The sequence below is a fragment of the Electrophorus electricus genome, chromosome 11 (assembly GCF_013358815.1).
Source record: "Electrophorus electricus isolate fEleEle1 chromosome 11, fEleEle1.pri, whole genome shotgun sequence".
NCBI lineage: Eukaryota > Metazoa > Chordata > Actinopteri > Gymnotiformes > Gymnotidae > Electrophorus > Electrophorus electricus.
In genome coordinates this window covers 14,046,300-14,063,555 of record NC_049545.1, presented here as the reverse complement: position 1 = coordinate 14,063,555, position 17,256 = coordinate 14,046,300, and the positions used below count along the sequence as shown (strand labels likewise).

Here is a 17,256-nt window from a genome sequence, read left to right as displayed (position 1 = left end):
TTGATAATTTGATCAAATCATTTTGATCATTGAAAGTAGAGAATGTGGGTTCAGTACCTGTGAAGTTCAAACTAATGTGGGCGGTGCAGTGCCTATCGGGCAAAGGGCAGTGACAGAGGGGCTCTTGGTTTTGCAGACCTAGGCAGAGGAAACTGGCTCTTGATACATGGGAAGTTACCTCACTTGGGATGAAGAACCTGGAGCTAGTGCATGAGGTTGAGAGATACCAGCTAGATATAATTGGATTCACCTCTGAACATACTGTGGGGTCTGGAACCAAACTAGTCAATAGAAGATAGTCTCTTTCCTACTCAGGAGTTGCCAGGCAGGTATTATTGGATGGGTTAACATAAGCTGAACGAGAGTAACAAAGGCTAAAACTAATGGTAAATGGAGTAAACTGGGCAAAAAAATGGAACAGAGACATGAAATTAAGAAATGGTTCAGTATTTTGTGAGTTAAGGTGGAAACAGTGGAACAACACCAGTAAGGAAATCATGCCGAACAGCAACGAGTCAAAACTCAAAAGAGCTCTAGGTTGTTTCAAATGTGCATGCATAGATCTTTTATATATTTTAGAGAGATGACATAGTCATGCAGTGGCGGTCCTTGACTGGCCCATGGACAAACTCCAAGGAAGATCAGCCAAAACCAGGGCAAGAGCAAAAAGGGAACTGGAGCTGCAAAACCTCAAGAAACTTGCAACCAAAAGCAAATAAAACACAGAACAGCCAGAATACACACAGAGACATAACAATACAGAGATTTTCAGCATGGACTTAAGTGTGAAACTGTCAGTATGCAGATCAGCACCTCCAAGTCTGAGGGCATGGTTATTAACTGGAAAAGGATGGCATGCTTTCTTTGGGTATGGGCAAGAATGTCCCCCAATTGGAGAAGTTTGAATATTTAACAATCTTGTCCACAAGTGATGGGAAGAGAGATCATGAGATCAACCATAGATTAGGTGCAGTGGCATTTATGTGGCCAAGGTACCAGAGTGTAGTAGTGAAGATAGAGCTGAACTATAAAGCAAATCTCTGACTTTAGTAGTCAATTTACGTCCCCACCCTCACCTGTGTTCATGTGCACAGGGCAATGACTGAAAAAATGAAATTATGGATACAAGTGGCTGAAATGAACTTTCTCCACCAGGTAGCAGGGTTCACTCTCCGTGATAGGGTGAAGTGCTTGACTATACAGTTGGAGTTTAGAGTAGAGCTGTTGTTCAACACAGGGTCCCATGAAGGGGTGGCATATCTTGGCTGGTGTGAGAACAAGGTATCTCCCAGTAGGATCTGGATGAAGTAGTTGAGGACAAACACCTGGGCTTCTTTGCTCACCCTTTTGCACTCACGACCCTGAAATGGATTAAGCGGATAAGAAGATGAAGTGAGATTAAATAGAGAACATAAAAACTATGGGCTTTGTGTGAGCAGTTTTGATTTCAAAACTTGAGCTCTCTATTTAATACATTTTGGATACAAATAGGACAGTTTGTATTTTCAGATCACAGTTATGACTAAATATACATGAAAAAGATGAAAATATCTTCACATTTTTCATATTGACCATCAAACCTTTACTGTACAGAATGTTCATTTATGTAATGCATGGGAGTGCATACAAAACCTTTTTTCCCATTATCTCAGTGAATCCTATGCTTAAAAAGAGAAAGCTTTGATGCAACACACTGCAACACTTTGATGTTGTCACCCCCCCCAATCATATTTGACATTTCCCACATGTACAGCAGTCTAAAAATGAACTTAGTGATAGGGGTGTATGTAAAAGTGCAGGATTGTACAATATGTAATGTACACTTGAGTACAGAACACAGTAATATTTTTATACCATTGTGAAATTCCTTTTTCAACATGGCAGTTCACAGCTAGAGATTATATTGTACACTGTCTGGCCAAAAAAAAAAAGGTCACCACCTGAATTTAACTAAGCAAATAGGTAAGAGCCTCCCATTGGATAGTTACTGCATGGGTGATTATTTTTCAGCTGGCAACAAGTTATTTAACCTTAACTGATGCAGTGAGTAACTTCTCATTTGTTGAAAGACACATCAAAAGACACATCCTGTGGGTGTGCAGAAGATGTTAATCTGTTTCAGAAGGGTCAAATGATTGGCATGCATCAAGCAGAGAAAACATCTAAGGAGATTGCTGAAACTATTAAAATCGGGTTAAGAACTGTCCAGTGCATTATAAAAAAGTGGAAGGACAGTGGGGAAACATCATCTTCGAGGAAGGAATGTGGTGGGGGAAAAATTTTTGAATGATTGTGATCGGCGATCACTTAAACGTGTGGTGAAATCAAATTGTAGAAAAACAACAGTAGAACTCAGGGATATGTTTAATAGTGAAAGTAAGAGCATTTCCACAATGCAAAGGGAACTCAAAGGATTGGGACTAAACAGCTGTGTAGCTTCAAGAAAACCACTTGTCAGTGAGGCTAACCGGCAAAAAACGGCTTCAATTTGCTAGGGAGCATAAAGATTGGACTCTGGAGTAATGGAAGAAGGCCATGTGGTCTGAGGAGTCCAGATTTACCCTGTTCCACTGTGATGGGTGCATCAGGGTAAGAAGAGAGGCAGCTGAAGTGATGCACCCATCGTTCCTAGTGCCTACCATACAAGCCTGTGTGGGCAGCGCTATGATCTGGGGTTGCTGCAGTTGGTCAGGTCTAGGTTCAGCAACATTGTGCCCAAAGAATGAGGTCATCTGGCTGCCTGAATATACTGAACAACCAGGTTATTCCATCAATGTTTTTTTTTTCTTCCCTGATGGCATGGGAATATTCCAAGATGACAATGCCAGGATTCATCAGACTCAAATTGAGTGGTTCAGGGAGCACGAGACATCATTTTCAAACATTGATTAGCCGCCACAGAGTCCAGACCTGAATCCCATTAAGAATCTTTGGGATGTGCTGCAGAAGACTTTGTAGTGGTCCAAATCTCCCATCATCAATACAAGATCTTGGGGGAAAAATTAATACAACTCTGGGCAGAAATAAATGCTGTGACATTGCAGAAGCTTGTGAAAACAATGCCACAGCGAATGTGTGCTGTAATCAAAGCTAAAGGTGGTCCAACGAAATATTAGTGTGAGACCTTTTTTTTTTTTTTTGGCCAGGCAATGTATGTTTCCCATGTCACCAAGGCCTTGATAAGACCACTTATCCTTGATTATGTGGTTGTTGTTTTTTTATGTATAAGAAGTTGATTTAGATTTGTTCTTATGCTTATGTTTTTAACCATGCTTGAACCTGCAAATTAAACACAATGTAGTAGCACTAGGCCATGTGTCAGGTGGGGAAAAAATAACCTATAGTGATTCAAATAAAACAATTGCCATGTTGCTACTTTGCTTTGTATTGGCATGCATGCCAGCCATTTATTAATAAACTACATTGAAAAATATATCTGGGTTGTAAATTGATAATAGTCTTATTGAAAAGTAAATATTTTGTTGGTTATCCCTCCATAGTAGCTCTAAAAACAAGTCATAAAAACACTTAATTATCGCCTGATAATTTTCCTATGTAAGTCCTACAACTTGTCGTTACCCATGGTAGGCCTATCGTCACATTTTAATTTCGTTGTTCACTTTGGAGTTACTGTGGGTTTCATTTTAAAATTTCAGATAAGTAGGTCCCGTTTTATCTGGTGCTCACACGGTTTCCTTCGCAAGAAGAACAACTAGAGTTGTGTCCCTCTAGAGGCTGTTTTTGGTACTTTTTTTTACATCGACGCACACAATAACAACACAGGATCAACCCAAGCATACAGTCTGTGGTCCAGCCCCTGACGGAAATAATGCCTTTAATGTAAAGTCCAGAATATCTAATGGTTCAAATGTTGCCTAATTTATGCACTGCTATAACGCCGCACTTAATTGAACATTTATTTTGAACGAGTTCGTCGGTTTATTTCGCAGATTCCGCATTAGCTAACCTAACCTAGCTAAGCTAATACTGCTGTGGATTGAATGATAAGAGATCTTCAGTTCTCCCAGAGTGCTTTAGTGCTGTGTTTTGACACGCCTCGGCTACGTTTCCTCAATGACTAACTTTTAGGAAGTGTCAAGGCAATTTCAAAAATAAAACAGAAACAATGGACAAGCTTCGTCGTGTGTTAAGTGGAAGGGAAGACAATGAAGAACTGGGGCTAACAGCGCAGGTGACTTCTACTTTGATTTCCAGAGAAGCTCCTGAACTGAACTGTTTGCTGATTGTGTCTTGCTTTTAAGAGCTAGCTAGCTACCTATCGTTAACATACTGGGGATAAAACTGCTAGCTACGGTAGCTAACTATCCTATCGTTAGATGTGGCTAACTAGATAGCTAGCTTGCCCGATACAGTGCCCTTGCAATACCACCGAGTCTCTGAGTTTTTAATTACATTTTTACTGCAGCGAGCTACACAAACCACTATTTCAAATTCCTCAAACAAACAGGCAACCTAGCAGATTGCTTTAGGTTAGCTAGGAAGCCGCAGTCCTTTGAACACTCAACGTTTTGCCACTTCATTATTTAACTTGACTGATAGCTAACTAATATTGATCATTTGGCTTTTACTTTCAAAAGTCGGACATGTACAAAGTCACTTGTAAGTCTGGAGATGAACAAATAAATAAATAATAAAGTAAATAGCCACTATCTAGAAAATTTCATGAAAACGATTTATTTTAGAAATAATGAACACGAAATAAACAAAAGTTTTAGGACTTAGTTATTTACGTTCATATCTATACACAGTTCAGGTGTGTACTTAGTTGGCTGTTTCGTTTTCTCGGTCTGCTTTATGTTAACATTTGTTTGCACCACTAATGTTTCATGCTCTCAGAGGATGAATCTTGTGAGGTAAGATGTGACGTGATATATAAAACTACTGGATCTGGATGTGATGTGAGAGATTTTATATATATATATATATATATATATATATATATATATATATATATATAAACAGAGTTTGATAGATATATATATATATATATATATATATATATATATATATATATATATATATATCTCAAACTCTGTTTATATATATATATATATATATAAACAGAGTTTGATATATATATATATATATATATATATATATATATATATATATATATATATATATATATCTCAAACTCTGTTTATATATATATATATATATATATATATATATAAACAGAGTTTGAGATATATATATATATATATATATATAAACAGAGTTTGATTGATATATATATATATATATATATATATATATATATATCAATCAAACTCTGTTTATATATATATATATATATCTCAAACTCTGTTTATATATATATATATATATATATATATAAACAGAGTTTGAGATATATATATATATATATATATATATATATATATATATATATATATCAAACTCTGTTTATATATATATATATATATATATATATATATATATATATATATATATATATATATAAAGAGCCAAATAACTTTAATCAACCTACTGTGCCCTTGCTAATTGTGGTGATGGTAGTGTTAACTTTGTGTATGTTATGTTTTTGCATGTGTATATTTAGTGTGCAGCATGCTTTGCTAAAGTTAGTAGACTAGATGTTTGTTAGCCCAGTCCAATTTCATTTATGCTTCTAAGCCTGCCTGTTGCTTGCTTGTTTTGTATATTTTGAAATTCAAACTCTGTTAATGTTCTTGAACTACAAAGGCAGCACATCTGACAAATGTGCCTTTTGGCTGTCAATTTGTGAGCGTGCTAGTAACAGAGCCCTAGAATAAATCAAAATTGGAATAAACTTTTTTTTCCCCCTCCCCTATTCTTATTTCCTATTCTGTGTGTGTGAGATTGTGTTTCTCTTAAAATACAAATTGCCCTCATTAGCCTCTGTTTAACTGTGGCAAGGCACACTTCTCACGAAAGGGAAGCCCCGGGGGTCATTATGTGGCAGGGCACAGTGGAGCTCATGACATCCTCTCATTGTTCCCCTACAGGTCCTGGATGCCTCTACGCTCAGCTTCAGCACAAGGATTAAGTGGTTTGTGATATGCTTCGCCGCTGGGATCCTGTGCTCCATCTTTGTAAGTAAAGGGGTTTTAACTCCATTGCCTGTAGTATTCCCATTTCTCACTCTGTTTATTAGCTTGCCATTTGGCTTTCTTGCATAACATTTTGGTGTATGAAAGCTGCAGTGTTTATACATAAATATAAATGTGTTAAAGAAACCCTCACTCTTCATTAAACACACATTAATTCAGCCTGTTCACTTTGATTTTCAGTGTATTTAAACTTTAGTTAAAGTCAACCCCTCTAAACTCACATTTCAAGTTTTGTAAGTCCAGCCAAACATTACTGTTTCAGAATTTTACATGCTTATCCACTGCCACTGCATACTGACCAACTCCTTTACTTAGCCCACTTATTTAATACAGATGTGTCAAATAATCTGCATGCTTCCATAGGTTTTTTGTCCAAAACAAGTTTGTACAAGTTCATTTTGCCCATCCTATGTTCTACCATACCATACCATACCATACCTTACCATACCTCCCCCCCCCCCCCACACACACACACACACACACACACACACACACACACACACACACACACAGAGCCAGTGACAGTTTGTCCTCCCAGTCAGTTGCTCTATGGGAGTACTGATAACAGAGCTGACAATTCGTACTGTGATAACCGCACTGCTAGTTAACGCTGTGTTAACCACGCTGCAGTGTGCCCTTCAAGAGCATACCATATTCCCCCTCAGAGCCTGACTGCCTGTGAGACCTAGAGCATGTTGGCACATGCCAGGCAGAGCACAGCAGACTCTGCCACCCTCTTTCTATTTGTTTCATTAAAAAGTTCTTTTGTGGTAACATTTGAAGTCATTTGTAATGCTTCTTTCTGCAGGCTCTCACTTGAGTCTGTTACCATTGTAACACCAGTAGGTGGCACAATAACTCAAGTTTGTTTTCCATACTCATAGATTTGAGTACTTGGAACAACAATATCTCAGGTTTACAATGTAATAATTTAATAATGTTATCACAAGTCATGTTGCTGTTTTTTCCCTGTGTGCTGTATTAAGTACAATTTTGTTATTTTGTGTTCGGTCCAAACAGGGCACTGCAATGCTCTTTGTGAACATAACACTGTTTGCAATATTCTACACCTTAGGGAACATCGCAGCTCTGGCCAGGTAAGGTGACCTGAATCTACTGATCAATGTTTGTGTGTTTGTGTGTTTGTTTGTTTGTTTGTTTGTTTGTTTGTTTGTTTTTACCCTTCTCTTCCATCCCATGTTGACCTCAAGTTTGACTTTTCTCTGCTGTTTTATCCCAACCTGAATTGCTCTAAGCAGTAGATGCTGCAGCAACAGAGACATTTGAATCACCACAGCTATGCACAGTAGCACCACTCCTGTTATTTTCACAAGTCTCACCATACTCTTCCTTAGACCCAGAGGTCTGCCTGCGATACCTGTTACGGCAGCTCAGATTCAAGGCTTTTTAATCCTTATTGGATGGTGTTTAAATGAGTAAACCTGTGGGCGTCTGTCTGATTGTTTCTGAGAGCGTTGTCCTCTTGCTGCTGCTAATGTTATGTAAACATCCCAAGGTGTACAAAGCTATTCTCTGTGGAAACTCTGGTCTTCCATACAACTGACTGAGTGGTATGTGACCAATGCCCACGATGACCTGTGGTGCTAAAGTTCTCTTTATGTGACTAATTAGCCTCAGAAACCCCAATTCAGCATTCTTGGTCACCTGTCTGTGTCTTGTTTCAGCATTCTTGGTAACCTATCTGTGTCTTCTGTTTCTGTGATTGCCCTGTGGGCCCACTTGCATAAATTAAGGGACAGGGTCTGTGTACTAAAACCATGCATTTTGTTTGGTTTCATAAGAGTATGTCTGGTGTTTTCAAAGGGACAGACGACAATGCTTTTCCCCCCTGAAACGACCATGAGCTTATGTAATGCGCAAAACTCATGTGGTGTTAATGTGTCTTTTCGCTGGAAATCAAGAAGCACAATCACCCACCCACACATGCACACCAAGAGACTTTTCTCTTTGGCTGCGTGGAAATCAAGGCATGTGGCACCACTTGTGACTCTGTGCAATGCATGTGTGCGTACGCAGTAGCTATTCTCATCCGCTAATGTTTTTCAGGTTACCATGAGATCTGGGCCATTAGATCTGTACAGTGCCAGTTGGACAGGTCCTCCTGGTTTACTTGTAGCACCCCAGGATGAAACACCGGACCTGCCGGTTCTGATCGTGTTGCCATTGTGGTTTGTTATTGGAGAAGAGACAAGAAAAAACTGGGTCACCTTTTATGTGACATGTTGCCTATTTGGCATTCAAGACGGACGCCAGCCCAACCTAATTCATTAACAGAGAACTAATCCTACAGCTAATTCTTCAGTTGGCCTCAGCACAGCTCATCTTCCATATTTCAGTACAGCAAGCAGTAGGCTTTTGCACATCACCAGTGATGTCTAACTTCAAAGATTAGTTACAGCTCAAACCCAAAGAGCCTGATGACCACTTATGTTTGGCATAGCAAGAATACAGGACCAGCCCTTTGACACCAATTTTCAATGAATCACACGGGATGCAGGAAGAGGTGTAATCATTAACTATAACTGGAAAGTGTGTACATACCCCAGGATTCCCCTAGCAGCCATTTCCACTGTACTGTGCCTGGAGTCAGATGGCATGTGCAAAACGCCATACTGGGCATTCATTCGAAGTGGAAGTGACAGCCACTTTGTACCGGTAAGCACTACAGTGGTATTCTGCTGAGACTGGTACAAGATGGAGTTTACCCAGTAACCCCAGACTCTGCCCTTATATGCGAGTGTGACTATGTCTTTAAAATGGGAGCACATCACTGGCTTGTAGGTGAACATGCAGTCTGAGTAAACACCTTCATATTTTTGTCAGTTCATTGATTTCCTCAGTTACAGTACACTTAAACATCATATGCTATAGCAGGTCGGAGATGAATCCTTGTGGCAGGTGCTGGTGTTCCATGTGACATGGGTGACATGACCCCTGTGATGGTCAGCTCATACATTTAGACCTTCTCTGATCTAATGCAAGCCCGCAGTTCTGATCTAATGAACACTGCAGATTGTACATATACACAGCTAGAATACCCTTGGGTCTCCAGTGACTGGACCACAGGCTTTCCATTTGCAATTGGCAGATGTGACAGAGGCCTGTGATGCTCTTTCATCTGATTTCTGTAATTCCTCATAGTCATGCAATCTAATATTTGTAGTCCCAAGTTTGCTATTCCTTTAAAAAAATCTAATTTATTGTGACATTGAAGCCAGTGATTTTATAGACAAAGTCTCAAGACAATAATTCATGATCTCAGTATTTTTCATCATCAGGTAACTGCTTAATTTAGATTGGTTTGTTGTTTGTTGATCATGTATATTGATTGTTTAGCCTTTGGTCCAGCTGAGCAGATTGGCATAGAACACGTCTTTTAAAGTGTGGCAGAACATTTAAGTGTTGTGAGGAGAGAACTAAATATATACTTTTAATATCTGAAAATTATCTCCCAAAAATGTTTAATTTGATCTGTTGCTGATCCTATTTATTCTGTATTTAAGAAGACAAAAATATTGGAGTATGCTTAATTATTGGAAGATATTCATGGAAAATTATCCAGTTATTGGCATCAGCAACTTAAGAGGACACGTATTATTATTATTATTATTATTATTATTATTATTATTATTCATCTGTTTTTCCATGAAAGTAAGTAATGGGTTGACAGTTTGTATTTGAACCTTGCCATATCTCTTCCACCAGCACCTGTTTCCTGATGGGCCCACTGAAACAGCTGAAGCGCATGTTTGAGCCAACCAGACTCATAGCCACCTGCTTAGTACTGGTAATGATCAACATTTACATTTATGGCATTTAACAGATGCCTTTATCCAAAGTGACTTACAGAAGTGTTTTATTTGTCTACTAAAAAAGCACAAATAGTTTAAAAGTCCAATAAATACTCTTAACTGAGACACTGCCAGTGTCAGTGCTGAAACCTAGAATGACAGCTACAATACAATTCAGGAGCAGTTACCAAACAAGACAGGTTAAGTACAATTATGAATTCTTGCCATGGTGACATGGGAAAATATAGGAGCGTTGAAGACTAGCCGCACTGCAGCTTGCTGCATAAGTTGCAAGGATCTGATGGTACACATTGGACCTGCCAGGAGTAAGCTGCAAGCCTGGAGATGACAAGAGACTAAACAAACACCTGAGGTGCCTTCTTAGAAGAAGGGTGAGAAAAGGGTGAGTCCTCCGAATGCTGAAGAGGACAAAACCATAGCCCTGAATGCAGTCTGATGCCACCACGCAAGTGTATGAGCTGAAGAGGCAAGGAGGAGCAAGAAATGAGGCATCTGCAGTAGCTCTGTAGCTGTAATGACTTTGCACTTAGGCAGCACGTGTCACTGTACTCTTTAAATACAATCACACATTTACTTCAAGAGGATCTTTTCAATGAAGGGATCAAAGTTCTACTTAAGAGTTCTTGGTGGATCCTTTTAGAGTGTTGCATTAATCCAGCAAATCATCATATTCTACTTATCAGCAATGCTTGCATTACCTACCCTACAAGAAAAAAAGAAACTCACTGTTTTGCTTTCAACCTTTTAAACTCTCCCTTTAGAGATTGGCCAATTCTCTCTTAAGTGCAGCCATGTGACCGACAAACGAGATCTGATGGATATCGCAAGTTACCAATGCCATTAACATGAATTTTGAAATTAGATTGTGTAAATTAATTGTGTAATTAGAATTTGCTAGCTATTGTATAGACTTATGTGAGGCATTTTTCTTAGTTTTTTGTTTATTTATTCTAAGAGGATTTTATAAATGCTCATGTGATTGTTTTTTAAAACTGCCATGTGGGTGAGAGAAAAGTCCAGTCCAGTAAAGAAGACAGATCTGATAACTGGCACTTTGCTTCTGAATCTGGCATTTATGTTGTACAGCCTACACCATTTTAATGGTTCAAGTTATCTGGTTATTAAGTAGTAATTACAGTATATCAGCAGCTGTAAATCATGTGGGATATTACCACATTTCAAATTCCTGTCCCAAAAAAGAGCAAAGTTCATAATAAATGTCCCAATCAGTCACCATATTTAATGAATGGCAGCTGTTTGATGTTCTGCTAAACATTACTGATCTTCATGTACTAGTGGGTTAAATGCACCCATGTCCTACACTAGCTTGCACATTATCCAAAGAAGCCTTTAAGGCACTTTATGGATATTTTATTATGATTTCTCAATTTGTTTCCTCTTTGTTTCCCTAGCTCTTTCTTATTCTGACATTATGTTCAGCCCTTTGGGTAAGTTGCTTTTTGTTATGGTTTAATAATGGTGTTGCTTTAGTAATAACTTTGTCCTTTGGCTATTAGTGGGGCTTATGACTGTAATTGACTTTTGGAAGTTTTAGCACTGTTATTTGTTTTCCCTTTTTCCAATAGTGGCATAAAAAGGCCCTGGCCATCATCTTCTGCATTTTACAGTTCTTGGCAATGACTTGGTAAGTTACCACTGCTACCTGTCTAATATGGATTTTTACTTGAGAGAAGTCCTTCAGATTGATTTGACATTATATAGAGGTTTTAGAGGTGCTTTACCTCACGCTACAACAAGCTGTTAAAGCATTCCTGTTTAAAGTCTGTACAAAGATGTCTTCCACTGCTTATGAATGAGCTTCTGATTGCTTGCACTAAACATGGTGTTGGGATTTTGCCAGGCTATGCCTGTACATGCGTAAGTGCATCTATCAAGTGCGTGAGCGCAGATTTAACCACCCCCAATCTGCTTAGAGAAGTCTCAACATGGGCTGAGCAGCATCCAGCCATGCCATTGCCCAGTAGCCCGAAATCAACTTGGCAGCATCTTGGTCTCGTCCCTGGACGACAGCCACAGGGATGCTCATACGCCAAACCAGAGCCTAGAGCTAGCCACATTATTTGCAGTTAACTCCATGCTGCCATGTTCATTTAGCTGGGTCAAGTCCTTGGCAATCTGGCAAGAAAAAAGACCCAAAAATATCAGCATGTGTCCAGACCGAGTGAAGGGACGTGCAAAAGAAATTCTCAAAAGGTTTGAAATAAGTTATTCATTAAACTAACATGGCTTTCCCAAAACATAGTATGGTGAGTGAGAGCTTTATTGGGAACACACGATACATGTGCATAAAAGACTGCCGTACATTTTACAGTCAGTTGTAAGTAAGTATTCCACCCCTCCTGGCACTACTGTTGTACACAGAGGTCAGGTGGCTGACGATACCAAAGTCCTGAACCTTGCTGGAGGCTTTTAAGAGTGACCTGTTTATGAAGAGCAAGTGTTGGCTAGGTGCTTTTAATTTACATTTAGACTTTAAGTGTGCTTGTAAATTCAGTTTATTTATTTGTTTAGTTAGTTATTTTTGTTTAATAAATTGGCCATTCATGAAAGAAACTACTGGAAATGTCTGTATTTGTAAAGATACATTACCACAAGTTATAGGGAATTGAGGTCTGAGTACATACAATTTAGTGAAAAAGAGTTTGTAACCTATATGTACAGAAATGGAGTAGGTGTTAAGTCTACTAAAAAAGTAATAGAGTGAGTGAGGTGGATGCACAATGTTTCCAGCTCATTGAAGAAGTGAAGCATAAGCATAAGATGGGGGATAGAGCTAATCTGACTGCTGTGAAGCACGTCCTGGAACCTCTCCACCGGCTACACACACCACACAGGTGTACAGGACTGGGCAGTCAGGACAGCAGGGCACTGGGACGTGACAGACAAATGGATAACTTTTATTTGCATTCCTCATGCGTACGTGTGCGTGTGTATGTGGTGGGATGAGCAATAGACACTTCACTGGGCCAGGCTTTATTTGCCTTGTCTTTGCCGTCATTTTCAGTGACGGCCCATGCACACACACTCCCACCCAACACAATACACCCCCCCCCCCCCGCTCTCGGTGTGACTCACTTGCTTGGCCAGTCCATTTGCCAGCAGCCGTCACCATGCTAACCACCTGCACATATAGCCTCTCACTCACACGTACCCCGACACCCCCACCCCCACCATTAAACACAGGAAGTAGCAGGCATGCCCTAAGCCTGCCCATGTGTAGCAGTCAGATGCCACACATACCTGGACAATGTGGTTCTCTGTCTACCATTAACATTTGAACTCATTATGCAGTTCTTTTTCCAATTTAAATAACTGTTATGTCTTTGCAGCAGTGAAAGACTGATGTAAATATTTAATGTACAATATAGGGACAAAGTGCCAAACTAATTATATAGTTTGATTTTCTCCACCTTTGCTTTCAAGCCTTAAGCAGTAATTGCTTTGACTAAGCATTGTGCCCATTGTGCTAACCATTAGTCAACTAGTCCTTAACCTATGTGGTGACCTTGTTTTATTATGTTTACAAATTTGGATTAAAATGCAGTGGGAGCTAAGTCTGTTACATAAGTCTGTTACATAATTACATTAACGTTTCCTTTATTTGAAAGCCTTTAGCTAGTGAGCAGTCTGTATGTTGGCTTTTCTGAGTTCTTTTTTTAAGAGATTATTATGCTCTCATAGAGTTGTTCCACAAATGCCACCCTCACTGCAGTTTATTTTTGGATGTACTGCCTCTGCCTTTTTAAAGATGAAATTGAGTTTGACGTTATTATGAGAAGCAGGAGCAGTGTGTCTTTAGGTTAGTGTTCTATCCCCAATATGTTTCTTCTGGCTCTTAGTTTTGAATGGGAGAAACCATTAACCTCTATCTCCACTTTTCTGGTCTCGCAGGTACAGCATTTCATACATTCCTTTTGCAAGGTAAGCTAAAACAGTTACATTTCTATATGTGTGATTCTGTGTCTCTTGAACTGTTTTGGCTTTTAAAAAATCAATCTAAATTCACCCTGCAAGGTTATGAATCCAGATAACTCATGAAAAGATGCTGATAATACCATAACTTTAACCTTTCTTTTGCCCTTACCTTATCCTTTTTCTGTCTTTCTTAAATGACTTTATATTATATACCCATTTATTATATATACGCATGACATGGGCCAGTCCAAGATGTGCTCCTTGGCAGATTAGCTCAAATATCAGCTCAGTTCAATGAATGAAGCCTAGAGAATGCCTCCAAATGGCTTCCATATTGGCTATACCACACAGGTTGTCCTCATTCCCAAGAGGGGTTACTGAAAACAAGTTTATCTGTGGCTGGAGGACTTCTTGTCCTCCACCATATGGCACTAATCCTGACCTGAAGCACTCTGTTTCTCCTAATGCCACGTAAATGGCTGCTTGTTTTTATTCTGTCCCTCTTTGTCTCTTTCCTTCTCTCCACTCCACACTCAAACCCAATAAGGCTGTGTGTTTAATTCCTAAATGCGTGAGTCAAAAGCCATCCCTGCTGTTTCGGGGGGCTCAGCCAGCTTTGCAGATTCCCTGCTTGCATGTCTGGGTTGCTTCCTTCGTCTGTGAGATTAGATAAGACAGTGAGCTAATGATTAGACAATAGACCTTTCTTTATAGTAAATTATGGAGCTGGAGATTTTTTATTTATTTTTTATTTTATTTATTTATTTTAAACATCCATCCGTCGCTATTTAGGGGTCTCTCTCTCTCTCTCTCTCTCTCTCTCTCTCTCTCTCTCTCTCTCTCTCTCTCTCTCTGTCTCTCTCTCTCTCTCTCTCTGTCTCTCTCTCTGTCTCCTGTATTGGGGAGAAGCTTTTTCCTGTCTGTATCCAGTCTAAATGATGCTCCTTGGCAGGTAAGATCAGAGCTCAGTTCAAACAATCAGAATGAAGCCTAAAGTATGCCTTCAAATGGCTATGTGTTGGCTATAGCACCCAGCCTGCGGTGCTCTGAGTGAGTGGACTCCTAATACTACAGCCTGACAGCTATCAAGCTCCTGAACCCTCCCCCCACATCCTGACATCCTCTTTGGGGAGTGCCGAGTGTTGCGAATAAGTGCCTGCAAAACGGAGATTGAAAAAGAGAGCTTGCCTCTCCATAAACCTCTCACCTGCCAATTTGGTATTATTTGATAGTATTGTTTTCTGATTTCCTTTAGGACTTGAGTTTTGTGCTGTAATTCATGAGTACTAGTTTGCTCTGCTACTGTTCCTGTACTGTTTTGCACGCCTGTGTTCATTATGTACAAGACACACCTTTGCTGAAGCGCTTACTGCTGTTTGTTGACTGGCTTTACATGCCTTGGTTGTTGCATTATTGGCGAGCTGGCCTACGTCGTGCTGTGTTCGGCCAGCCACGCTGCATGCTAACCCCCCCACCCCATGCTGCCTGCTCTTTGTTGCCTGGCCCTTGCTCCAATCCCTTAATGTCTTTTTCTCAGCTCTTTAATATGTATTAGCCTGCAGTGGGGCTTTTCTCCCCATGCTGCATATTGAGGCTTAATCATCTCTACACACACAAAACAGCTCTTCTGTGCTCCATTGCCAAGGCATGTCATCAGAACCAAGTGGAACCTAATCATTATTGATTCATTTGGCATTTTTCAATGCTAAGCAAGAAATTGGTTGCCTCAGTGTAACATCGTGGGAGGTTCTGAGGTGAAGATGTGCTTTTGACCTGGAGGGGAATGGAACAACCTTTTAGTCTAAAGCTATTGGGGATGCCATGGACTTCAGGGAGAGGCCCTCCCCTGCCCCACCTTCTGTTCTCTTCTAACCATTCCTTTATAACCTTGACTGCTTTCACACCTCCTTTTTGTATGCTGGGCTCTGGGATAGTCTGCATAGCAACACAGAGGGGGTGGGGGGAAAGAAGGGGGAATGGAAGCTGAAGCAAAGAAGGCGCCATGACCTTGTTCTGCTGTTACCATGGTGACTGTGAGGATTGCATCATCCCTCTGTCTCATACCTGGTGTGAGGGGTGGTCCGTCACCCTAAGCAAGGGCCTTTTCCCGCCAAAACAGAATAGAATATACAGCTCCGCCCAGCTGCAACAAAGAAAAGAGCTATTCAAAGACAGCAAACTGGATTTTTTTAGAGCTTTTTAAAGCTTCTATTTCAAATCCTAGCAACTTTTAAAATGACATTTTAGTTACAAGTATAGGGCAGCATGTAACTCTAGCAAATGTAATGTCTTGTATTTTCCTTCCTCAGGGATGCAGTTATAAAGTGCTTCACCACCTGTCTGAGCTAAAGATGCCTCCCTCAGCACTTAATGTGATGTCCTGTTGTATGTAAGCCAACAGTAAATATGTAAAATATTTTATTCTGAAGACTTCTCTTTATTGAGCTCACTTTTCTGCCTGACCCTAGTACACCTTCTCATCTGTTATACTAATGATTTCACAAAAAAAAGTTATTGTAAGTGCTGTATATTTTTGCCTTTTAATATAAAGAAAAATGCTCATTTCATTTTGTTTGCAGCTTCTTTTTTCATAGTGTGTATGCTTTAGTGAGTGAAAAAAAACAGGAATTAAATTAATACTGTTTTTCATGGTTAAAAAGCTAATTGAAAATGTATAATGAGTGACTTAGCGAGTTTTCATGTGCATTATTGTGCTGTCTTAATTTCCACATTTTATATTTGTAAACTGACCCCAGTAATGCCTTTTTACAGAATACTTAGGATTTACACAAGAAATTGTTTAATAAAATACTGCACTTCATCTAGTAAACTTAATAATTGTCAATCCTGTTTGACTCCTGTTAAATTTGTTTTATAATATTGTTTACCGTAAGCGTACTGACTCATATTACGTTCTAGTCTTAGTTGAGATTAGTGATGTATGAAACTGACTGCCTGGCATCGTGTCGGATATAGCGGTGTGCTACAAGGCAGCCGTGGAGCCTGACCAACTCATAGGCGCTGCCTAGCCCTGTGCACCAAGGACATCGGTTAGCTAATGTTCTTACACGCGTTCTTAGTCAAATCCTGGAAACATCAAATGACGACGGCCTTTTTTGTATTGTTTCCCATATGTTCAAGTGTAGCATTTGTAGTTTACCTCCACGCGATAAGGACTTGACCTAATAGCCCTAGCTTCTAGACGCGGGTTTGTTTTTCAAATCGTTTAGCCTGGTAGTCTGCGAGTACGCAGCTGCGATTGCCATGGTGACGGCTGGGTGCGCTCCATGTCGAGCGGCCCTCCTCCACCGGCGTGTGCTATTGTGTGCTACACGGATCACGAGTCTGCCATTGTGTTGACTGGGACATCG

At 39.7% G+C, this 17,256-nt stretch overlaps 1 protein-coding gene across 3 annotated transcripts; it reads left to right on the top strand.

The window, feature by feature from the left end:
* Positions 1 to 3,758: 3,758 nt before the first annotated feature.
* sft2d1 (SFT2 domain containing 1) lies at positions 3,759 to 16,733 on the top strand. 3 transcript variants are annotated; one of them, XM_027023163.2, is made up of 9 exons: positions 3,759 to 4,192; positions 6,012 to 6,098; positions 7,137 to 7,213; positions 9,843 to 9,924; positions 11,362 to 11,397; positions 11,536 to 11,594; positions 13,862 to 13,891; positions 14,795 to 14,837; positions 16,195 to 16,733. In XM_027023163.2, the coding sequence occupies exons 1-9, from the start codon at positions 4,127 to 4,129 to the stop codon at positions 16,276 to 16,278; spliced, it is 564 nt and encodes a 187-aa protein (XP_026878964.1). In that variant the 5' UTR covers positions 3,759 to 4,126; the 3' UTR covers positions 16,279 to 16,733. The 3 variants fall into 3 exon arrangements, with proteins under 3 accessions (XP_026878964.1, XP_026878980.1, XP_026878972.1); XM_027023179.2 differs by lacking the exon at positions 14,795 to 14,837 and adding an exon at positions 14,433 to 14,456 and having other exon boundaries at positions 3,760 to 4,192; positions 16,195 to 16,248; XM_027023171.2 differs by lacking the exon at positions 14,795 to 14,837 and having other exon boundaries at positions 3,762 to 4,192.
* The last annotated feature ends 523 nt before the right edge of the window (positions 16,734 to 17,256 follow it).

Bases quoted from the DNA above. Each gene is read 5' to 3' on its own strand.
- sft2d1 (XM_027023163.2), top strand. From the start codon at position 4,127: ATGGACAAGCTTCGTCGTGTGTTAAGTGGAAGGGAAGACAATGAAGAA. The intron at 9,925-11,361 runs GTAATGATCAAC...TTGTTTCCCTAG, and splicing joins TAGCCACCTGCTTAGTACTG to CTCTTTCTTATTCTGACATT. The intron at 11,398-11,535 runs GTAAGTTGCTTT...TTTTTCCAATAG, and splicing joins CATTATGTTCAGCCCTTTGG to TGGCATAAAAAGGCCCTGGC.